The sequence below is a fragment of the Budorcas taxicolor genome, chromosome 23, assembly GCF_023091745.1.
Source record: "Budorcas taxicolor isolate Tak-1 chromosome 23, Takin1.1, whole genome shotgun sequence".
NCBI lineage: Eukaryota > Metazoa > Chordata > Mammalia > Artiodactyla > Bovidae > Budorcas > Budorcas taxicolor.
Window position 1 is genome coordinate 22,326,346 of NC_068932.1, and position 25,386 is coordinate 22,351,731.

General features: G+C 39.4%; 1 protein-coding gene across 1 annotated transcript in view; it reads right to left on the minus strand.

Annotated features, from left to right (window-relative positions):
• Positions 1-25,386, minus strand: part of ARMH3 (armadillo like helical domain containing 3) — a 165,576-nt gene that overhangs the window by 122,938 nt on the left and 17,252 nt on the right. Inside the window, exons 10-20 of the mRNA XM_052660671.1 lie at positions 24,682-24,738; positions 23,480-23,523; positions 22,354-22,414; positions 20,449-20,495; positions 18,875-18,950; positions 17,219-17,312; positions 12,289-12,390; positions 8,719-8,777; positions 7,122-7,187; positions 5,835-5,904; positions 4,702-4,762 (exon numbers count right to left, since the gene is read on the minus strand). Of these exons, the coding sequence (XP_052516631.1) occupies positions 4,702-4,762; positions 5,835-5,904; positions 7,122-7,187; positions 8,719-8,777; positions 12,289-12,390; positions 17,219-17,312; positions 18,875-18,950; positions 20,449-20,495; positions 22,354-22,414; positions 23,480-23,523; positions 24,682-24,738 (737 nt within the window). The remainder of the gene's footprint in view (positions 1-4,701; positions 4,763-5,834; positions 5,905-7,121; positions 7,188-8,718; positions 8,778-12,288; positions 12,391-17,218; positions 17,313-18,874; positions 18,951-20,448; positions 20,496-22,353; positions 22,415-23,479; positions 23,524-24,681; positions 24,739-25,386) is intronic.

The window sequence follows — 25,386 nt, forward strand, 5'->3', positions numbered from 1 at the left end:
GTGCAGCAAAAAGTGGCTTCTCCACATCTAATATGCCGCAGTTGAAATTCAGCTGAATGACAATACTTCTAGAGGTGAGAGTAAGACTCTCTCGGGTTCTGGGGTTTTAATATGAGACAGAGTATCCTGAGATCCTACTAACTTCAGCAGACATCATCTCAATATGTAGAATGTCAATCTGACAGCTCATGAAATCAAGCAAAAATGGTGACAGCTAATTTTTTGGGCCTCTTAGCAGAGGGCAAAAGAAAAAGGGATTAAAAAAAAACAACAACAACCCCACCACCACCACCAACAGCAACAACAAAAGCACGACAAACTTCCCTTTATGGAGTGAGACACAAGGACATTTAAGTGCCTGACAACATATCAAAGACACAAATGAAGAGAAATAAATTTGTAAGTTAAAGTCCAGCAAGTTTTCAAAATAATTCCAATAATGGAATGGGCCCGCACTGCTACCTCACTAGCCTATTCTACTTGCCTCATTATTTGCATCTCTCTGTTCTTTCCATTCCTCATAGTTCTAAGTGGTCTTACAGGAGACTTTCAGACAGAATTTCATAAGAGGACTAAGTGACAGAGATCTCTCTTAAAAGACTTCAGTATATATTAAAAATATTTTACAAACCAGACAAATATAAATATATAAATACATATAACAAAACTTTTAAATAATTCCCTTTTATTCTCTAAACAGAGTATAGAAAATACAGAATGGTGGCTCAGACAGAAAAGAATCTGCCTACAATGCAGGAGACCCAGGTTCAATCCCTGGGTTGGGAAGATTCCCCAGAGAAGGAAATGAATGGCAACCCCCTCCAGTATTCTTGCCTGGAGAATTTCATGGATAGAGGAGCCCAATGGGCTACAGTCCACGGGGTCACAAAGAGTCGGACATGACTGAGCGATTAACACATTCTCTAAATAAACTGTATCAAAACCACTTACAAAGTGATATAAATTGTAGTGTAAATCTTCCTAACACTTTCCAAAACATTTGTTGATTTTTAGAAATTGTGGTGTGATCTTCCACGTGATGCAGCTATCAGTAGCTACAGGATGCCCTCGTTTGAGCCATGATTTAACTCAGGAAAATACAAACTATTCTACCAATTTGCCATTAAACTGATAGTCATTAGGTCTCTCCCTGGGGCTGAAACTGGTGCTGCAGCCTGCAAGGGTGGCTGGCCACCGTCCATGCATGACCACCCACACACAGAACATTCCTGGACACCAGCACTTTTCACATGTCCTATATCTGGACAGCTGTACCCTGTCTCTGTTGACAACAACCTCCCAGCACTGAGCCACTGTGGAGCAGCAGTGAGACACTACCTATGTTACCACACTCTGGTGCCAGCCCCCTCTGGTTCAAAGGCTTTTTATATCCACTCCAGGCTCCGTTCCTTTTCCTGAAGCCACCCAACAAGGGACATTATTTGCCTTGTGGTCTCAGTAACTTATATTAGTTACCAAACAGAATGCAAATGTTAAGAACTGCTATGACCTTAAAGATATGCTGGGTGAATGACTCCAAACTGACAGCTTAGGGCATTTCTTTTATGCATGTAGCAGTTTCCTATTTTAACACAAGACAGTTCCACTTTAACTTGAAACTCTTCTTGTGGGGTCTCCTGAAGTCTCTACCCAAAGGTCTGAGAATTCCTCATTTAGAAAGAGTCCAAGTTTTCCACATAGGAATAATTTAAAGGAGAGTTTTCTCTCCTCAGAGACCATTTCCCCTAACTCCCAATCCTGTGCCAGCAGTAGGGGTTGGCAGCAAGAATCAAAGAGTAGCAGCCAGAAAAGGAAATTAATTGGTTGGGTTTTCCTACCTCTTACTGCTCCAGGCAAAACTTTTTTTTTTTTTTCCTGTATAAGCACCTTTCTCCATTATTACTTTACCTACAGCATTCACACATAGATATGGAACTATTTTGTTTCTGACCCAGATTCTGGCTTGAGTATTAAGTCTTTCCATATTCCGTATTGCTTCATATTTCACCAGGAGGATTACAAACTTATCTGAAATGATAGAAATTTATTTTACTTTCAATTTCTCATTGTGCTGTATGCTGCTGAAAAGCAGTATATTATGAGAAGTGAGAGCAGCACCTTGGCCTGGTGCCCAGCTGGGAGCAGATAAGTTCACCTAAAAAGGACTTGACACTCCAAATGCCAGAAACTGGAAAGAGGGCTGGAAGTGGGGGAGGCAGATATGGAAATATGCCCAGGGGTAGTAATGGAGAAAGTGAATTCAGCCTGAGGGTGGGACCTTCTGCCTAGCCTCTGTCAGCTTGATGCCTCATTATCTTCTCCATCTTCCCTAACCTCAGGACATTCAATTAGGAAGCAGGTGGAAAAGGAACTGAGAAAGCAAAGCAAAGCAAAAAAAAAAAATGGCAGGAACCAGGGGGAAGAGGGAAGATCAGGTTCACTGGCTGGGATGTGAGGGTTTGGGTAGACAGATAGGTATCCATAACTGAACACAGTCTTATGTCATCCCCACCTTAACTGTTACCCATCATCTACTTAGTTCAGGTAACACTTCTACTCTCTTGTCCTTCCCCCATGCACCCTACACTCTAATCCTCTTGAATTTCTTTCTATTCTCCAAAGTAGGCCACACTATCAAGTCCCCAAGCTTTTGAACATGCCGGTCCCCTGCTTGGGGTGTTGCTCCCCACTCCTCTGCATACAAAACCTGCCTACTATTTCTTCATTACTCAGGTGAAGCACAGCCTTCTCTGATGCCCCAGTATTAGTTACCCTGTACAAATCTTCTCTTTGTCATTTATCATAGTAGTACTTAAGAAAGAGTACAGTCTCTAAGACAGACTTGAGCTTGAATCTTGGTGATGCAATGTATATATGCAACTATGGTAGCCCACAAGATGGCCCCCAATGGACCCCAACTCCTGGGATTCACATCCTTATGGAGTCCCTTCCAACACTGCTTTAGGCTTGGTCTGTGAGACCAACAGAAATGATACGTCATTTGAGATTAGGTTATAAAAGGCCCTAAGGCTTCCATCTTGCACTCTCACTCTCCTTTACTTTCTCTCTTGAATTACTTGCTTTGGAGAAAGTCAGCTGTCATGTCAAACAACCCACATGGCTAGGAACTGAGAACCAACAACCTTGTAAGTGAGCTTTGAAGCAATTCTCCAGCCCCAGTAGAGCCCCAGTAAAGCTAACATGGGCTTCCTTGGTGGCTTAGAGGTTAAAGTGTCTGCCTGGAATGCAGGAGACCCGGGTTCGATCCCTGGGTCAGGAAGATCCCTTGGAGAAGGAAATGGCAACCCACTCCAGTACTCTTGCCTGGAGAATCCCATAGAGGGAGGAGCCTGGTAGGCTACAGTCCATGGGGTCGCAAAGAGTTGGACATGACTGAGCGACTTCACCTCACCTCACCTCAAAGCTAATATATTGACTGAGGCCTATCAAACCCTATACTGAAAACTGCTACTGGATCACTGAGCCACAGAAACTATGAAGTAATAAATGTCTGCTTTAAACCCCTATGTTTTGGAGCAGCTTGTTACACAGCAATAGATAATACACCTGACAAGGGGTGGGAACAACTTAGGATTTACTGTAAGAAAACTTGGGTTCAAGTCCAGACACTGGTGCTTACTAACAGAATAATCCAACCTTCAGAGCCTCAGTTTCCTTCCTTGGAAAATAAGTAAACTAAGACTATAATAATATATTACAAAAAGAAAAAAAAACTATATACTAGAACATAAGATAATTAAGTAAAAATAAAGCCTGTAGCAAAACAAATATAATCCTTGAGGTACTGACGTTCAGCAATCCCGTCTAAAATAAGCAGAAAATTCTGGGAGATGGTGATGGACAGGGAAGCCTGGCGTGCTGCGATTCATGGAGTCGCAAAGAGTCGGACACGACTGAGTGACTGAACTGAACTGAACTGAAGCTTGCTGTGCACCAAACTTCTCTCTTACTTGAAAAAGTGGAGGTACTAATTCTATTGTCAGACTGAATCCAGATGTGTTTTAAGGAATAAAGAAAATACATATACTTGAGATCACACTAACATGGCACAGCTGTTCCTAGGCATTAATGAAAAGAATGCTAAAAGAGCAAAGAAGCGAGAAAGCCTAAAGGCTTAATCTTTATTAAAATATGAAGACTTTCAGATGTTTCTAGTTATACTGGTTGTAAAGAATTGTGACAGACAATCAGATCTCCTCGGGAGGCAGGAGACTCCCAGCCAGGCCACTATATATACACAATCTAACTAGCTAGCAGAATCCTGACTAGGTTGCTAGTACAATGTAGGCTAAGACTGAACCAAAAGATCTCTCTCTCTGGCCTTTCCCTACCTTCTAAATGCTGCTGACTCCTTTGATGTCAAGGTCTAGGGATGACTAAGTGGGTTGCTGGTATTCCATGTTTGGATACAAGAGTCACCCATGATCTCTGCTTCAACATATCAGCCCTATTCTTCATGCAGTGTGCCTAAAAGTGATAATGAAGATATGTGGTTTGTGCTTTCCCCTCTTTCTGGAAAAATGTATAAACCCAGGCCATAAAACACTCCCTGAAACTTCTCTGCATATATATGTGCTTTTCCTGAAGTGAAGTATACATAAAAATTTTGTGACTATTAAACTTCTTACACTTAATTCTATAAAATAGATTTGTACACATTAAATGAACCATGGTACTTACACATAAAGATCCATAGGAAACTCCTTCATCATGTGTGTTACAATAAACTCCACCATCAGGTCTGAATGGGAAAAGGAGAAAAATCATATCAATCAGAATGAAATTCACTGCTTGCCTTTGCAGTTGGGAGAAAAACTTTATCAGTATACCTTACACCCATGCTGAGTGGCATCAACTAACCACATCTTTATTAACATGCATTTAAATCTATTTTATATAAGGCACTTTTTGCAACACTTTCACCACCTGCCACTTGTAAGGTAACAAGAAAATTAGTTTACCCTTCCACTTCAGAAGGATACTTTGACCTGCCAATAAACTCAGATACAAGGGAGATTTCACTGTACAGATATTTCATACCATGGCACTAATGCAAAATGCCAGAGGGAAATAATATTCTGAGAACCAAGTGATGAGGCAAGCGAGAGAAAGGTATGGATCACATCTGTGTATCCAGAGACTCAAACTCTAAAGCTATATCAGTCTTTCTTATCTTCCTATCACATTCAGCTTGACAGATATTGACCAAAATGGACTGGGGAGGTTTAGGTCAATAAAAGCTTACTATATAGTCTTAATTATTGTTTTTAAAATCAAGTAGATTTATAAAGTAGGGCTGAATATTACAGTGAAATGGGATTAAGAGTTCAGATCATTCCCCTGAGGAAAATGCAGAATTCTGGGCAGACAAAATTACTTGCAATACAGCCCCCTATCTGTCAGCTCTGTCAGCTCCTCTCAGCTTAATTTACTCAGAGGAAGTTTTGTATGTCTAAACCTTGAACTTTCACCTCCTGGCCCACTGACACATCAATTTGGACCAAGAAGTGGAGGGAAGAATTTGAGATCTTTATCAGGTGTAATAAAGTTTACAAATTTATGTATCAAGCTTAGATATTTGTCTCCCTAGAAAGAAGTTTTTCTTTGAAAAAGGGCACCCTTTAATTGAACATTAAATTCATTGGGATTGCTTTATCAAACTCAACAAGAAACATGGTTTCTTAGGCCAGGGAAGAAATACAACTAGTAACTTCTTCTCTGAGGAGGAAGGACATCAAACAGGATCTATCCCTTATCTTAAACTTGAAAACCTATCACTGGCTCAGAAACATGCCCATTTTGATGATACTCACCCAGTACTGCACATACTAACGGACGGCAGGGAAGGTTCTTGTCTGCTGCCTTCTTCCTGTGTCTCATAGGCTTTACACAAATAAGAAATGAGATTATAAGACATCTGAACTAACATCCAATGGTTCACCATCTTTTTTTTTTCATGCAAATAACATCACTACTACTGGGAATTCCCTGGTGATCCAGTGATTAGGATTCTGCGCTTCCAATGCTGGGGGCCCAGGTTCAAGCCCTAGTCAAGGAACTAGGATCCCATAAGATGCATGGCCTGGCCAAAAGAAGAAACAACAATAATAAAACCACTACTACAGAGAAGCTACCTTTCCTTTCTCTTTCAAGTGGTGGGTGTTGGGTGAGGCAGGGAGGACATATGAGTGCTTCTCAGTTATGGATGAAGGCCTGGGACAAAAACACAGTTCACAGCAAGACCACAGCCCCACAGGGCACTGAAGCATTCTATAAGGGGAAAGCTATTCTTTTTGCTTTGATTTTATCTATACAAGTGACATTACTGACAACAAAAGAGATACACTAGTATTTTTCTTTGATAAAATAATAAGTAAGAAAAAGGGAGAATGTGGCTGTGTAGAGGCAGCAACAGTTAGCAGTTCAAAAAAAAGAGGAAAAGCTTTTTTTAAAGGAAGTTTTAAATATAAACCTAAAGGTGCTATTTCTGAACATACCTCCAAGTTTTAGGAAACTCCTTGATCCTTCATACTCTATTTCCCCCACCTCTCAGATGAATAAATCTAATAAGCAGGATCTAGCATCACCCAATCAAAAATCACAGTATTTTCTGAAAACAAAAGGCTTAGGCCCGTCTCCTTGTTGAAATCTACATTACTGATACATTCAATGTCAAGATATACCTTTTTGGGGTTTTTTTGTTTGCTTATTTTTAGTTTGTTAGTTTTTGGCCATGCTGGGTGGCATGCAGGATCTTAGTTCCCTGACCAGGAATCAAACCCATGCCTCATGCAGTGGAAGTACAGAATCTTAACAAATGGACCACCAGAGAAGTCCCCTGATACATTCTACAATAATATTACTGCCATGGGTATGCGACTGTGGATCTTTCCACCCTCTATTGAGTAGGTAACACCTCTAAGACACACACAAAAAATTCCAACAACAGGCATGTGTCTTCTGAACAGCAGTTAAGCTAGAGGCCTTTAGGATAAATTTCCACCCACATCTGTTCTAGTAGGATCAATGTCATCATCTCCAATCCTGCCAACATAAAAAAATTCCTCTAAGAAAAAACAAGAAGTAAAAGTCATACCTACCATTCTATGTAAGTTTACTCGAAAATTCATGTTGTCATCATGCAAAAATGCATTGGCATATTGATCCTAATAAAAATAAAAACACAGATAAGGAGGGAATGAGAGCTATAAACTCCTTTTATAATCTATCTATAATCTATACTCTTATTAAAGTCCAAGGATTTACAGGTCTTAAAAGAACTCCTTTCAAGGACCAGTCAGAGAGCTAATGGGAGAAGACTACAGCCTTTATGTCAAGCCCTACTTAAGCCATGAGGTTTCACTTAAGTGTAATTTCCCAGTAGGCCTCTAACTGGCCAAAAATCTCAAAGCAAATTACAAACAATAAAAATTAAGGCACAGGCACTTGAGACAAATGCTGAGAGGAATCTGTTTTCCTATTCTCTCTTCCTTCCCATCTGCCCAAGGAGCATAGGGACTGCCAGTTACATGTGCAGGCTACACATAAGGATCTGAGATTAAGAAGAAAGGTCTGCACTACACCGGGAACAGGCTTGGCACAGCAAAAGAAAACTGCTTACTCAGGCAGCATGGCAATAGGCAAGACCCCGTATATCCCTGGCTTTGCTGAAGACTGATGGAAAATCAAAAGACTCTCACAATGAATCAGTAATAAACATCCCTTGGCTCTTTCCCAACAACTTTTCTGAAGATCTGACATGCCTACAAACTCCAATTCCTAGGAACTGCTACAATTTGTGAAAAACAACTCCTTTAATTATCTTCTTAGAAAGATTTTTGAAAAGCAATTACACCAGGCCCACTGCTAATAAGCAGCTCTTCTACAGCTACTCCTAACCTGGTGAAAAGCAGGTCAACTTTCCACAGCAAACATAAAAATGGAAAGACTGAGGGAGATCTGTGCTCCACATGGACCACACCTTAACTATTTTTCTTGGGAAAGGAAAGATCCGAATAAGGAGTAAGTGAAGGAGGAGATTGAAACTATAAATTCAGCTCTAAATTGACTCAATTTCTGCCAGACCTCTGTTACCAACAAGATATAAGGTGAGTTCAGGCCTAATTAATTCAACCAAAAGTGACTCTTTCCAAAGCCCAAGTTGCATCTTCTCTTCTTTATTTACCCTCTGGTTCTTGTTCTTCATCAAACTACAATCAACCCAACTTTACTCAGTTTCCAATGCCCATCCCTTAGCTTTTCTCTCCACCTCTCCCCACAGAAACCTGAGCTCCTTTTTTCATTTTGCTAAATGCAAAAGATTCAATATAAATAGTTTTAAAGGGACAGGACTGTTTTTTTCTGAAGAGGTGTAAGTCTCTTTAGAGTTCCAAACTCTTAAGAACTAGAATCTTCCAGTTCTCAATTATAGCAGTTATCATATGAATTCATTATGAAGTCATGCAGTAAATACTAACTGACCGTCTACTATGTGCCAGACACTGAGAAAACATTGGCAAAGAAGACAAAGGACCTACTGGTGCTTCCATTCCAGTGGAGGAGATAATATAAAGGGGGAAGATTTTCTCTCCCAAACTTCAGGTCCCTAAAAGTCAAGAGACAGGAACTGGAGAGAAGGGTAGAAAACAGAGCATTTTGTAAGAGATTAGCTCATACCAGAAGGCTGGTGAGACCTACCTCTGCAATACATGTAAGGATAATCAGACAGAGTTTGCCACTGTGAAGCCGGTGCTCATCTGAAAAGAAAAAATAAATCGTTCTCTCTACATCATCCAGACCATATTTCTATAGAGAATAAAGATGTGTATCATCAAAAAGAACATTCACACTTTCTTTCCCTAAAAAATTCATGAATGAAAATCAAGGTTTTACTAAAGTAATTCTTGCTTTTCTTCTAGACAAAAGAATTCCCCCATAAGATTTTTTTTCTTAAGTCTTCTGGTAGTATGACAGACAGCTAAACATCTTCCTGGGAACCATTCACTTATTGTAACAGTCCTTAAAACTGTGGCCCAAATCAGGGCCATGCCCTTTGTTTCCATATCAGACTTTTGCTTCCGGACAATCAGATCCATTCCTTTTCCAAGTCCACCTCATTCACTAGTTAAAGCACCACCTTCTTTACTCATCAACCACAAAATCTAGAACATTTTTATAACTGTTCATAGCAAACTGGCAGCAGAACCAGAAAAAAATTAACTGGAAACTAGGGTCCAGCTCATGCTCTCCTTACAATGTGAACATTACTTACAACCAGGAAAGTTGGGAACTCTTGATCATTTTTCTTCCTGCCAAAGCTACTCACTCTACAAATATTTATTAACGACTATGTGGTAGGTAGGGCTTCCCTGGTGGCTCAGTGGTAAAGAATCTGCCTGTCAATGGAGGGGACGTGAGTTCCATCCCTGGCTCAGGAAGATTCCCTGGAGGAGGAAATGGCAACCCGCTCCAGTATTCTTGCCTGGAAATTTTCATGGACAGAGGAGCTTGGAGGGCTACAGTCCATGACGGTAACAAAGAGTCGGACCTGACTGAGCATACACACATGTGGCAGGCACTATGCTAGGCAGTAGAGATACAGTACTGGACTAAAGAAAGGTTTGTGGCCTCCCAGAACTCACATTCTAGTTATTAAAAAAGAAAGCAACCTCAATAACAGGGCTCTAAGCCCACACAAAGGACCCAGAAAGAGCTAACCCATCACTGCCAATTACCAGAACCATTATAACTTTTTAGCTTTCTAGGATGTTTGTGGGTGAGGTGGTGAAGTGGAGGTAAAAAGAGGGTTATACCAGCATATCCAAAACAGAAAAATGGCTTATGTTGTTTCAAATTAGCTTTGACAGGACCCAGACTAAAGTCCATTCTGGAGAGATCTATTAACAGATTACCGTGCTATGAAAGTTAGCTAACAGTACTCATCCTGACATTAACCTGTTACTTCCTCAAAGATGAAATCTATAAACCAAAACCTGACAGTTAGAAGGCATAAGGAGGGTCGTGGTCAAAGAAATACATTTACCTCTCCTTAGGGACAGGCAGTCCAAAAGAGTAATGACGATGATCCTATCTGACATTCTGGTAGCTTACAGCAGAGTGCCTAAGCAGCCAGAAAAGAAATGCCTTGCTGATGCAAAACCAGATTTGTGAGACTTTTCTACCTACCCCTGGCCGCAGAGCTTCTCTGGTACTATCCTTCCTTTTCCCCAAATTTGTAAGACTCTTCTACCTCTCCTGGTCACAGAGTTCTCTGGCACTATCCTTCCCTTTCCCCAAAAAGCTGATAAGCAACTCTTGCAGAAAAGCCTGCAGCTATCTCTCCACTTTAAAAAAACTGTTCCTGATTACAAAACTAAGGCATATTTCATTATTATTCATTTTTAAAATTCATAAAAGCCCAAAAAAACAAGAACAATAAAAAATAAGTTTAATCACACCAAACATCATAAACATTGCTCTATCAACTTTAGGCTATGTATGCACAGATATATATTTTTAGTATTTTTATCTCTTGCCTATCTTAAAGCATGAGCAGATATTCCCTCAGGGTGGCAATACCCAAGACAGAATAACTTCAGGGAAAAAAAAAGACTTTGAAAGCACAGCCAAAATCAAGGCGATAATAAACACAAAATTCTGAACCATGGAGAGGAGAGGAATAGCTGGGGAAGAGACACACAGGTAGCTTCAACAGCATTAACAGTTTCTTAAGTTGACTGATAAGTTCACATACATTCATTTTATTATTATACTTTTTATCCTATGTTATTTATTATGCTTATTATAAACTTTATAATCTAATAATAATAAATATTTAAAGTATTTTCATAGGCAGCAAATGATATATAATAAAGAAGACAAAATAGTACTGGGGGGAGGGGAAGAAGAAGCAGAGCCAAGAAAAAGTTGCTTCTATTGCCACTAAAAACATAATGAGATCCTGTTAGCCAGGTCAGGGTCTTAATCAACAGGAAGGGAACTGGGCCAATGAAGCCACACAGGTATCGTTTTGAAATTAACTCTTCATCATACTTAACCATATTTAGGCTGCCTTATCCTACCATATTAAGGCTTCCTTTTAGCAAAGATCTAACCCAGCTAGAATTTACAGAAACCGCCTGAGACCACGCATGCTGCAATTAATCTACCCTCAATTTTGCCTTCTATTTATTTTATGGATGGCACAGTGACCAGTACAATGAGGATTATATAACCATTAAAGCTAAAAGTGAGTGTCAAGGGCCTCAATTCACTGTGTTGTATCAAGCAAAGCTAGAAATCTATTTTCAGGGTCACATCTATGCAGTTTTTTGCTTTCTGTGGTTGCTGCAGTATTTCCAGAAAAAGGGAGAGGTTACTGATTTCCAAAAAGGAGAAGCAATGGCCTCAGGAAACACTGATGCATGTATAACAATGGGATTATATTTAGTGCCACTTAAAAATAGTTAAAATGGTAAATTTTACATTATGTGTATTTTACAATAGATATATATACTAGAAATAAATAAATAAAATGGTAAACATGCATATAGATCCAGTTTAAAGAAAAAACTAGGCTTAAAAAAACAAAAACCTTGAGATACATACTGAACAGAATTTGTTGGGTTTCTTCCCAATTTCTTCTTCTAGCCCAACTATTCCACTACCCTACCACCAGTTAAAAGATCATAGAAAAATCATCAACAGAGAAAGGAGAGGAAAACTAGACAGAATAACATCAAGCTTTTCTAATGCCTACTTCTCTCCCACTTCCATTCTGCATTTCACGGACGAGGACTAACACTTCTATTTTAAGTGTTAAAAAAACACAGTCCCTCTGAATCTCACCTCTTCCTACTGTACTCTGCACAACAGTTTTAATTCTCACTATGAGATGATGTTTTCAGTTCTTGTCCTCAAAAGGGAATTCCCTGAAACATGCTAATAATCCCCTCACTTCCCACACAGAGTTTGCATCTACTTACCAAAATCTATTAAGAAGACTTGCTAGTTTTTGTAGAGATCAATTTATTTTCTCTATTCTATTTTGGAGCACTCCCGCTCCAGCTCCAGCTCCAGGTTTTCCCAACACCATCTAATTGCCATCTGGCAGTGAGAAATTTTCCAGTAATCAGGACCATCACTTTGCAAGGAGGTCCCAATGGGTCATCTCGTCAAAGCTTACAAGTATTAATGCTGCTCCTTGATCATGCTAAGCAGCTACCTACCACCTCCTGCTTCCTGAGCTCTCAGAAGAGAATGCCTTACCTTTGGTGTCTTGCATGACAATCGAGCTGTACTTTAAGAAGGTTATCAGTAGATTACTGGTCTGTACATCTGCATCCAGTGGGAGTTCCACAGAACTTATAACTGGAACAGAACAGATAAAATGCATTCAGCCTGTAACATATTCCATTTAACACTTCTACCTATACAGACAACTTGCCAGCAGGCAAGAAAATCACAAAAGAATCCTTCTCCAAAACAGAGGAAAGACAGTGCTTATCATCTAGTCTTCCTAGGCCTCTAGAGCTCTTCCTACCCCCAAGATTAAGCCCAAAGTACTTCTCTCCTATCTAAAAATACCTGTCTAAAGGAAGAGTGCTTTTCTCCCAATGTTCTAAGAAGGGTATTTTGATTCCACTTTCTAGTTCCAAGCAAACCAAAAGGGTTCAAGGCCCTTCTAAAAAGCACTTTAATTTGTACCTAAGTGAAAGAGCTGTATTGAATATAAATGAGCCTTGCTTTGATGAGTCTACTGCTTAAAATAAATGACAATTCATTCCTAATATGGAAAAATCTTGCTCAGAGAATGAGCCTTTAGGCTGGAAATATGCAAGATGGAAGGAAAAAAAGTTAAGACAGAAATACATTCAAATTCTACTTCTTAATCCCTTCCCCACAAAAGGGAACTTAAGGAATACCAGGCTGAAAACAGGTGGACATTACTGACTGAGAATAGAGTTGTATATACCTAGTTGCTTGCTGGAGACACTACCCCTGCTCACATTCTCTGTGCCACAGTAACAATAAACAACAAGGGACCAGACTAGGGCTGACCCACACAGAATAGTCTTAATACAGATTCCCAAGTTTCTAATATTTTAAATGAGATTTAGACATCTTAAGTACTTTTACACTAAGACATAATATACAAAAAAAGGAAACTCGTGATTGCCTAGAAAAACTAGAGGATCTGTAGTTTTCTGTCATATTTTCACCCATGAAAACTCAGCTGAAATACTAATATATCTTAAAATTCATGTTATAGATTAATGACTTGAGACTGTCATTTCAAACTACAGCCTATTCTGAAGCTCAGAGCCCATAATCTTTCCTTTGTCCAATACAAAGAGGCACTGGTCTGGTAAGTGGGACGTTTTTCCCCCGACTCAAACACAGAGATAACTAGAAAACTGTCTTACATAATACTTAGAAATACAGAAGTATATGTATTTTTAGTTTACAAGAAAATCCTGCCATGCCACGGCTGAGTTGTCAAATGTCAAGTCTGAACTGAGAACAAACGTTGTTATAGCTAAACTGCTGACTTTTTAAAAATAATGGCAACAGTGACATACCTTTAAATATAACTAGGCCACTGAGCACCAGTTATATTAAAAACCAATTAAAAAACCAAAACTTGAGGATAAGGTTATAAGACTTAGGACCCCTACAAAAAGGAAATAAGTTAGGAGAGAAGAAAAAGAAGAAAAAAAAAAATAGAAGCAATATCAATAGAATAAAATCCCTCACAAATCAAAATCTACTTCCTAAGAGTTATTCCTTGATCGCTGGCTTCATAATTCTTCCCAACCGCCTTTGTCAAGGGAGATAGTTATTTGAAAGTGGGCTGACTCCAATCTTCCCACTAGAAAAAGTAAAACCTCACTGGTTGTAAGTAAGTAAGCAAAAATCAAGTTGCATAATCAAGTGTGTAGGTGGAAGTGTTCACAATGAACAGTTTGAAAGGCGGTTCTCTAAAGCAGTCAAACCCCAACATCACATGAAATCAGATATACAGATACAGACAAAGATATCTGTGTGTGTGTAGATATACCTATGTGAACCCAAACGTGTGCACATGCACGCACACACACACACACACACACACATACATGCCTTTTAATATCCATGATAACCAGGAAGGATTCATCGTCAAAGAAAAAAAAACAGTATTTCTGCTGGAATATTATTTGGTGACCAGAATAAGCAGAGAACAAGCAGGCAATCCTACTTCATGTTCCTTCTCATTAAGATACAGGTGGGCCCTGCTTTTCAAAAGCTCATTTTACAAAAGCCACTTCGCCTCCACAAAAAAAATACTATCTTAGTACTTGTTTTCACTAATGCAAAGTCTAAAGACGGTTTTCACTTTTCAGAAAAAAGGCAGGGACTTCCCTGGTGGTCCAGGGGGTAAGACTGTGCTCTCAATGCAGAGGGCCCAGGTTCAATTACTGGTCAGGGAACTAGATCCCATATGCACCAAATAAGAGTTCAAACGATGCAACAAAGACCTGGTGCAGCCAAAATAAATAAACGTTAAAAAAAAAAGAAAAAAAGGCAAAATGGAGAGGGGCAGAATAGGCATAGGGAATTAACAGGTACATACCATTATATATACTAAATAAGCTACAAAGATATATCACATATCACAGAGAATATAGCCTAATTTTATAGTAACTACTTGTTGTTTAGTTACTCAATTGTGTCTGACTCTTTGTGACCCCATGGACTGTTGCCTATCCAGGCTCCTCTGCTCATGGGATTCTCTAGGCAAGATTACTGGAGTGGGTTGCCATTATCTTCTCCAATATAAATGGAGTATAATCTTTAAAATTGTGAACCACTATGCTGTATACTTGAAACATATAATATTGTAAATCAACTATACCACAGTTTTTTAATTAAATTTTTTTAAAAAGACAAGTGAGGGAATTCCCTGAAGGTCCAGTGGTTAGGACTCTGGGCTTTCATAGCAGAGGGCCCAGGTTCAATCCCTGATTGGGAACTAAGATCTCATAAGCCATGTGGCCAAAAATAAGACAAGTGATAACAAGTATTAGTACAGAGGTGGAGAAAAGGGAACTCTTATGTACTGCTAATGCGACTGTAAATCAGTGTAACCACTAAGGAAAACTGTATAAAGGTTCCTCAAAAAATTAAAAACAGAACTACCATATGATCCAGCAATCCTACTTGTAGGTATATATACAAAGGAAATGAAAATAGGCTATCAAAGAGATATTTTCACTCCCATGTTCATTACAGCATTATTCACAGTAGCCAAGATACTACAAACACTATATGGCATCACTTACATGTGGAATCTTAAAAGAACAAGTCAAGCTCATAGAAAGAGAGAGTAGAAAAGTGGTTGTCAGGGGTTAGGGGATGGAGGTAATAAGGAGAGGTTGGTAAAAGGACACAAACTTTCAGATTAGCAAAATCTGAAGATCTAATGTAATATATTAAAATGGTAACCATGTTGATAATACTATGTTGTATAGCTGAATTTGCTAAGAGAGTGGAACTTAAATGTTCTCATCCCCTACAAAAAAGAAAAAGAAAAATACATGAGGTAACGGATGTGTTAATAGATACGGGGAATTTTCTCACAATGTATATGCGTATCAACTCACCTCAATAAAGCTGAAAAAAAATTTTTTAAGTATACACATTTAACTTTACTTTCTCAAATTCAGGCAGAGAAAAGTAGGAAAAATCCTACCACCTATCAACAATTAGAAATGAAAGTAACAAGAAACAAGAGTGATAGGGTGAGACAAAAGAAAGACAAAAGGCAAAAAACGAAGTGTTCAGCGTTTGTTTTGCAGCAAGTTGTAACAGAGGCATTGGCATCCCCAGTAGTGAGAGTGATACCACTCAATTCCTTCCCCACAAACTACACGCAGCATGTAAGAATCAAGCCACCCAGTTCTGAACTGCGTCTGTGAGCATCTGTGCTTTATCTAAATTTACTCTGTGCACCCATTAACAAGATGCAACCTAAGATATTTGCTTCTTTGCTTTACGCAATTTCAGCTTACAAAAGGTTGTGTAGGAAAGCTCTGCTTTCAGAGAACAGGGGAAATCTGTATTTTGGAATTTGACTATCAATTGAAAACAGATCCAATTTGCTACCAGACTTGAAAATCAGTGGCACCTACCAGTAATACTTTTGTACTAATACTGCTTGTACTACCTTGAAATGCTAATGCCACAGGTGTTATACCAAAGTTTAAAGGAGAAACAGCAGAGCAAAGATGGTCATGTCAAATATAGACAGTAGAGGGGCACAATTTTTTTACCCAAAATAAGTTCAACATTTGAGGCAAAACATTAAGTATTAATAAAGACTATTTTTAGGTTAAGTTATTCCCTCAAGCACACTCAGCTGACATTAGAACCAATTCAGGTTGATACAAAGTTTGTTGGGCAAAATTCTTAATTTCTTTTCTATTACCCTTTTCATAACTTCCAGCGATAAGATTTATACAGTAGAATTTTGTTGTTGTTGTTATCTTTTAAAGGAGAGAAATCTTAAATACTCAGCAAATTCCCAATTATTACACACTTGTCATTTTCTAACTGGCTGTGCCTGGCAGACACATAACAGTGAGCAAATTCCAAGTTCACTTTCTCATTCATTTAGTCAACAAATATTTACTAAGCAGTAACCATGTTAGGCACTATGCTGGACATTTAATGGTGCACAAAACAGGCACGGTCCCAACCATGACCCATGCAAGGTTCTTAGTGTCAACTCTCACTCATCTTAGGCAAACCTCATACTCCCCTGGCCTCAATTCCCTCATTTGTCAAATGATAACATTAGATGATTTTACCATTTTACATTTATTTTAGTGAGATATTCATAAAATATCTCATCTGAGCCTCACAAGTACCCTGAGTTTGGCAAGACAGGCATCACTGATCTCTGAGGTCTCTTTTAAATCTAGCATTTCCATGATTCTACAACCATTCCCTAAGGAGGACAAGCTGGAGTTTCATAGCTTCTTATACAGAGGAAAGCATTGAACTATCTTTTCTTTAGAGTTTCACGAATCCTAAAGATAATTTCTTAAACAAAAGAACTAACAATTATGCTTTTTGTCAGAAAGAAAAAAAAACTACACTCACCCCTAAAGATTCAAGATTGTATTAATCAAGAAAACAAAGGAGGTGATGGACTTACCATCAGAGGAGGGTGGCGTGGTCCCAAGTGGTGTGGCTGGGGTTGTTGGAGCAGGACTGACAGGGGTTGTCACCAAGCCCATTTCTGGATGACTCTGAAAGAGAACACAGATAAGGATAAGAAAAGAGAATATTGTGGGTGTCTTCTGCTTAACCTTTCTGGTATTCCTGGCCTCATAAACAGACAGAAAGCTCACTGAGGAGAGACTGCTTCTACATTTAGTTCCTACTAGTACCCGATTATTGTTGATGCTTGCTAAACTCTAATAAGCTCTGCAGGCTAGTTTTCTTTAAGTAACTAAGTTCCCATTATGTAAGTCTACCTACAGAACTGTATGAATAAAAAACTGGGGTAAACAAATACACAGAAATATTCCACACACAAAAAAAGGGCACTTGTAGTCCTATCTGAATCTGAGAAGGGACTATTTATCTGATCAACCTAAAACATATCTACAGACTATTCTGATGACCACATAAGTCAACTAGTAAGTGCAGGTGAGCCAATGGGATAACAGATACTATAAGAAGGGCTATGCAGAGGGCAGCCCTCCTTGTTCCACCACAAACAAGAGTGTGTGGGGTGGGGAGGCAGAAACATGGGTGGAGACATCCACTAGGAACCAAAAGAGATGACTCCTCTTTCCCTTACCTTCCTTAGCCATCCTTGCCACATCAGCTCTTGAGAATCAGGCTTAGTGATGGCTATTCCCTTCTCTTCCCCAATAGTTTTACCAGATTTTACCCTCCTCACTTTTTCCTTTAAAATCAATTACAGAATTTGGAGAGCTAACAAGGAACATCATGAGAATCATGGATAAAGCGTCACGTGATCAATAGTGAAAAATGAGAACTGCTAAACCAGCAAACCAGACCCCAAAACCAGCACAGCTTTTTGACCTTTTTTGTTGTTGAAACTCAGTGGCTCCCATACATAACTATCCTTTGAGAAAAGCATAAGCACACTTTCCCTTAAAAGAAAACTTCACACATAATTTAAACAGTCTGACCTTAAAAACACTTCATCAATTTTTAAACACAGCTTTCATGGGCAGCACTTGAGTTCTCAGCCAATTTAAGTTCCTTCTGTACCAACAACTTAGGACATCCCTTAGGCAAGTGACCAGGTACTCAGGATTCTATGACTTTCTGCTTTCAATATTTGTTGACCTTTTTTTTTTTTTTTTTTTTGGTTAACAGCTAACCTTATGCTACACAGGATATTTTGTACTTTTCTTCTCTGGAAATGGATGAGATAATAACATAAGTGACGTGGCCTATTTCTTCTCTGGTAGTAATTACACAGAGGTTTAGGAAGCAGAAAGCCTGTTAAAAAAAATCCGTATGGGCAGATAATACTAAGGGATTTCCAGTGAGGAAAATGAAATAATCTCAACTCATTTGGGTTAGCAGAACCAGTCAAAGGGTCAAGACCATTAACTTGGCATGTTACCAGTTCCATTTTAGAACCAGATGGAAACATATATATTTGAGGAGAGCATGAAGCAAAGGCAACTGATGCAACTCTTTAGTTACTAACTATGGCTCACCAATGCAAAGCAGGGTTTACATGAGCACAGCCAGATAGGCTTTTCAAAGGAGGGAATCTGTATGAAAGTCAGGGAGAAAAAGAACTGAAATTTGTAATATAACCAACCTGGGCTAACACTGTGATAAAGTTGCGATTTAAATGAACAGCTTCGTAAAGTGCCAGAAGGATGGCCTCATTGGTTCTAAAGAAAAAGAGAACAAATTGGAGAGTCTCTTATAATGAAGAAGGTAAAAGAGTATAATCATCAAAATAAGATTTCACCCCAGCTCCTCATTATAAATCGCTTTGAGTTTCTAATGCTCCATTATTTCCTTTTTGGGCTTATATGAAGGAAATACAGTCAGCACTTAAATTCCTTAGATCTGTTCTTCAGTCAGTCAGTCAGTTCACTCGCTCAGTTGTGTCCGACTCTTTGCAACCCCATGAATCACAGCATGCCAAGCCTCCCTGTCCATCACCATCTCCCGGAGTTCACTCAGACTCACATCCATCGAGTCAGTGATACCATCCAGCCATCTCATCCTCTGTTGTCCCCTTCTCCTCCTGCCCCCAATCCCTCCCAGCATCACAGTCTTTTCCAATGAGTCAACTCTTCGCATGAGGTGGCCAAAGTACTGGAGTTTCAGCTTTAGCATCATTCCTTCCAAAGAACACCCAGGGCTGATCTCCTTCAGAATGGACTGGTTGGATCTCCTTGCAGTCCAAGGGACTCTCAAGAGTCTTCTCCAACACCACAGTTCAAAAGCATCAATTTTTTGGCGCTCAGCTTTCTGCACAGTCCAACTCTCACATCCATACATGACCACAGGAAAAACCATAGCCTTAACTAGATGGACCTTTGTTGGCAAAGTAATGTCTCTGCTTTTGAATATGCTATCTAGGTTGGTCATAACTTTCCTTCCAAGGAGAAAGCGTCTTTTAATTTCATGGCTGCAGTCACCATCTGCTGTGATTTTGGAGCCCATAAAAATAAAGTCTGACCCTATTTCCACTGTTTCCCCATCTATTTCCCATGAAGTGATGGGACCAGATGCCATGATCTTCGTTTTCTGAACGTTGAGCTTTAAGCCAACTTTTTGACTCTCCTCTTTCACTTTCATCAAGAGGCTTTTTAGTTCCTCTTCATTTTCTGCCATGAGGGTGGTGTCATCTGCATATCTGAGGTTATTGATATTTCTCCCAGAAATCTTGATTCCAGCTTCTGCTTCTTCCAGCCCAGCATTTCTCATGATGTACTCTGCATATAAGCTAAATAAGCAGGGTGACAGTATACAGCCTTGACGTACTCCTTTTCCTGTTTGGAACCAGTCTGTTGTTCCATGTTCAGTTCTAACTGTTGCTTCCAGACCTGCATATAGTTTCTCAATAGGCAGGTCAGGTGGTCTGGTATTACCTACTTCACTATTTCGCCTTTTCACTTTTTCACCCCAATCCAGTTAAGTCCTTAACTGCCTCAGACACCAAGTCCTCTTTATTTACTTTCAGAGATAGCTGGGAACAGTTTTACAACTTCTTAGAGCTCAATACATGCAAGTTCCATTATTATTTAAAACTCAAGAAACATTTGACAGATCATCAAAAAAGTTTGAATCTGCAGAGATAAAGTTTCACACTTTCATATCCAGTAAGAGAGTCCACACCGAAGTTCAAGTCACCGCACAAGAATGTCAGGCACTTACTGTACTGAGATTTTCTCATGGGCATCTGCTATGAACATGCTGCCCACCTGTGGAAGAAAACGGGAATTGCAGAGTTATAGCAGGGAAATGTGAGAGGAGCTCTGGGCCCTACAAAGCCTTTAATCAGTGAAAAAAAAAAAGCTGCAGCATGAGGGAACCCTGGCCCACCAGTCACACACAACAAAACCAGCTCACTTTGAAGATCTTAAAAGAATAAGTAATGAAACAATAAGTAATAAGTAATGAAGCTCTCCTAAACTATCTTTGCTTAAAAGGACTTAAAAGAAACCATCCCAGTACTTCTGTCCAGGTCTCCTATGTGTTAGTTCAGTAACCACTGACAGCAAGTAAATGATAACTTAAACATCCTCATCACTTTGCCTCTGTCCTAGAAGCTGCTTAACTGAAACAAACTAACTCACAAGGAGCATTACAGAAAGCAGGCTGTTCATCCAGCATAGAGTCGTCTTGAGGGAATATTTGGGTTTCAGACCAGAACTATTAAATCAGCGGTCAGCAACCTTTTTAGCATCAGTTACTAGTTTCGTGGAAGACAATTTTTGCATAGACCTGGGGATGGGGGGATGATTTCAGGATGATTCAAGTGCATTACATTTATTGTGCACATTTCTATTATTATTGTATCAGCTCCACCTCAGATCATTAGGCATTAGATCCCAGAAGCTGGGGACCCCTGGTCTAAATGAAACCTACTATACATCTTTCACATCATGAAATCTTTTGTTTGTGTCCTAGGCAGGGCAGTTGAATGAGCAAATGGAATAGGTTGCCCTGATATATGGGATAACAGAGGCAGAGATAGATGCCCATCCTTCTAACACTGCCTTTTCCACCTATTTATTGATGCCCAAATCCATGCAGCCGGAGCTCCATTTATTTGGTACAAAACTTTTTCTTCTTGGCTGAAAGGCAAAAGTCCCTGGAAGCAATAGGATTATATCTAATGCATCTAATCAAATACTGATACAGCCCTTACACTGTTTGACATCTGAGGGACTACCCACTTGTGCGTCAGAAATAAAGAGCTTATCGGTCCTTTCCTTGAAAGTAGGTTCTGAGAATGAAAAAGGCAGAGGGGAGAAGTTGCCTTTTGGGGGGTGGGGATGGTACAGGGCCTGTTGTTCCTTACAATGAACTCAAAATCTGTCTTGCCTAGGGCTGATTACTTGAATACTAATACCCAAGAACACAGACTTTCTGAATCTGTCTAAATTCTGAGACCTTAGATTTACCTCTTAAAAATTAGTCCCAGATTATCTGGCCTAAAACGCCTACCATGCTAAGGCTGAGATACCTTGCTCAAGAGTCCTACAAACTGAACCAGTAATTTTCCCAAACCATGGACCCCTCAGCCCAGATCCCAAACCTTTAGATGAGTGGCTCGGATCACTGCACCAATCCCTCAACTCCAGGATGAATGATGAAGGGGTTACAGCAAACAGCCAAGGACTGCTTATGGTTGGATTCAGATCTAAACCCTCTATGCTGTGTTCCATACTTGTCCTCAAACAGAGCCAACTGTCTTTTTCTTTTTCTGGTTCTTTTTTTTCAGAGCCAGTTCTTCAGGAAGCAGAAGTCTGGCTTAATATGAACCTTTCTCTTTTTTGTAGCCTTAAAAAAATTGAATTAATTTGAAAAAAAACAAAAAACAAAAAACCAGCCCCAGAGAAATCAGAGCTCTTCTTTGCCCTGCCTAACTTGGGTTTGGAAATCACTAGAAGAGATATAGCTCTCCAAAAAATCTGCTATGAGCAGCCTCTCTCCCCTCATCATGCCATTATCGCAAATATCTAAACTTCTGAGTCCAGACTTGTCTACCCCTATAGATCTCATATATTTTCGAGCAGGGGAGAGAGAAAAAAAAAAAAGACAAGTAGGACTTACCATATTTGTTAAAGCAGAGAAAAAACCGCTCTGGTGTTCTTCTTCCTTGTCTTTATACTGCCTGAACAAAAATAACTAAATTCAACTTTAGTGTTATTTATCACATATGTCTTTGTCCTTGGCATACTAGGTAATCAGGGCAGCTCACTGGCAGAATTCACTGACTCCAGAAAACAAAAACGTTCTAACAACCGAGCCTCTGCAGTTTGCCTTGCAAGCTAAGAGGCACCCATCTGCTCTTGAGGTAGCATACACCAAAACGCCCAGCTACTTCAGGAGAGACTTAGAAAGCAAGCTGCAAAAGTGTGAAATGCTCTAACATATGGCTGATCCAGTTATTTCCCAAACAGACTATTACTTGAAAAGTGTGACAGTAAAATTAAGGCTGTAACAGTAAAAATTTTGTTTGTTTTTGAAGGAAAAGGAGGGGAATCTGTGAGCTCAACTATTTGTAGAGATGTGGACAGATTTGAAATTCCAACACCCAACTGTACGTGAGGAAAGTCTGGAAAGGAGTAAGAAAGATTCTGCCTGGCCCTTGCCAGGATTAGATACAATTCTGGTTTCCATTCAATGAATACCAAATCCTCCCCATCTGCAGCAAGGGTGGGGGGAAAGCAAGCATCAAACAAAAGAGCCCCCAGAATAGACCAGACTCTGAGAAACTGCAGTTGACTACTGATAAAAAAGAAATATCTGTCAAAAGAATTCAGTGCTATCTCTTTTCTTCCTTTTTATAAGCATACAAAAAAAGCAGCACTTCACAACCTTTTTTTTTACATAGAAATGTATTTAAATGATACATCGAGCTAAATGGAATAGCCTGCCTGTGGCTGGAAAATTTGTTAAAATGCTCTGCAACAAAATGTCAAAGGTTGCAAAAGAATGTTTAATGTTAAGAGCTGCTTAAACAAAAGATGGACACTAATGTGGTGGCTACTTTTCTCCTAGTGTTAGAACCCACCCCTGCTAAAGCCAACAAGTCAAGCTAGAGCAAATGCATCTGCCAGCAGCTATACCTCTGAATACTCTTCTAGGATAGGTAAGGGATATTCACCCAAGAACTCTTAACAAACCTGTTCCTGACTCAACCAGTTCAAATGAAACTGAATGCAGATGGACTTACCTGTTGTACTCAGATAAAGCTTGAGCAATCACAAGCCCCATTCCCTAGAGAGAAAAAAGACAGCACAGGTGAAATAAGGGCCTGGTGGTGATGCTATGACTAGACCACGGAAAACACTAATGACGGTCCAAACCCAGCAAGTTTTACCTGAAAGTAGGCAACAAGGACAGAAATTCTGAGAGACTTGTCAAAGGATGAAAAGGAACTTCTCTGGAAAGATTTTTCTGATCTAATTACATTTTTTAATGTTTCTAGTTAGAATAGCAAGAGATGAAACAGACCAGCTCAGACCACTGACAATTTCACTGGGGTCATGTTTACCTCAAAAGGGAAGACTAAGTTAGAATCTTTAAACAAAAAGCTCTCAGATGTCTCTAAAAACAACCCACAATAAAAGTGACAATGAGTTCCACCTTAAATGAAGGTACATACAAACAAGTCACTCTCTTTCAGACCACAGGAGAACAGTAGTGTAACAGAAAGAAGCAGCCAATAAACATTAAAGTAACTTATCAACCTTCCCCCTAGAACCTGCTAAGCATATCACAAAGATCAATTAAGGCCACAAGAATGAATCATGTGTGCTTTTTTTTTCTTCGTAAGAGAAATCAGAAGAACAAAGAGGGCAGACAGGAAGAGAATAAAACCAGACACCTGGTCATCTTCTTCCTCCCTATATTGAGAGATCAAGTTTTATTTTCCAAACCTCCAAGGATATATGTACCAGATATTATATCATCCTCCACAGTTCAGCTTCACCAAGTCAGGCTGTAAATATAATCTGACTAGTTCTACAAGAAATCTCCCAACATTTAGTCATCTAAGTCTTTCTTTTTAAATTTTAGTTTTATTGAGGTATAACTATAAGATATTTAAAGTGATTTGACATACCATCTAAATCTTACTCTTAGAAATGTCACTTCTTGACTCTGTAGGATAATCAAACTCAGCATACTAGAACATGAAGTATAACTGACCATTTCATCATAATTAGCAAGCAAATATCCTCTCAAACCTTCCTTCCATGATGAGAAGATAGAAAACAGCAGATAGCAGCACAATGTTCTAAAAAGAAATACCTATTCCCTCTTTATAGCCAGATGAAATTAACACAATAGTTTTCTACTCTCGGTTCTAAGTATCCACTTAAAAGTAAGGCCAACAAAGGCAAGTAATTAAAACTCAAGAATCCAGATACTCACGTTGAGAGTGGCTTCATCATCCACAATAGACAGCTTCACAATATAAGGATTCACAGACTGTTAAACAAAAGAAGAGACTCCAGGTGAGTGTGACCTAGTTAAGAACCCATTAGTTATTTAACAAAGTTTTAACAAAAATCCTTCCAAGACGTGCTCTCTAGAGTGATTTTCCTAATATGTATGCCCAAGTATCTTGCCAGCTCACTTCCTCCATTCCCAGTAAATCTCTCAGTGTGCACGGGCATTCGCCAAGCACACAGAAAGAGACAGACAGACAGACACACACACACACCCCAAGCATGTGTATGTTTACATGCACACACACACACACAATTCTATTCTACCTGCATTTTCCTCTAGGCTGAATCAGCTCAGGCCTATGTCTGCCTCTTCTCTCATTTTTCCCTCTTCTTTCTAGAAGTAAGTGAACACTCCATAACACTCACTTTGTCCTATCCTGACAACAATTTACTGAGTCCATAGGGACAGCTGTCCTTTGGGGGGCATAAAAGCTCCCCTGACATAAGGCACAAATTTATAAGTTGCTAACTTATACTCTCATTCCAAAGGCTCCCTAACCATTCCACAAACTATATCCAAGGACTGATTCACCCACCCGTAAAACAAAGCCACCTTGGGGGTGGAAAGTGGCAGCTGCTTAACAGCCAGAGAGGCCATTTATGGATCCAATACCCAAATAACACT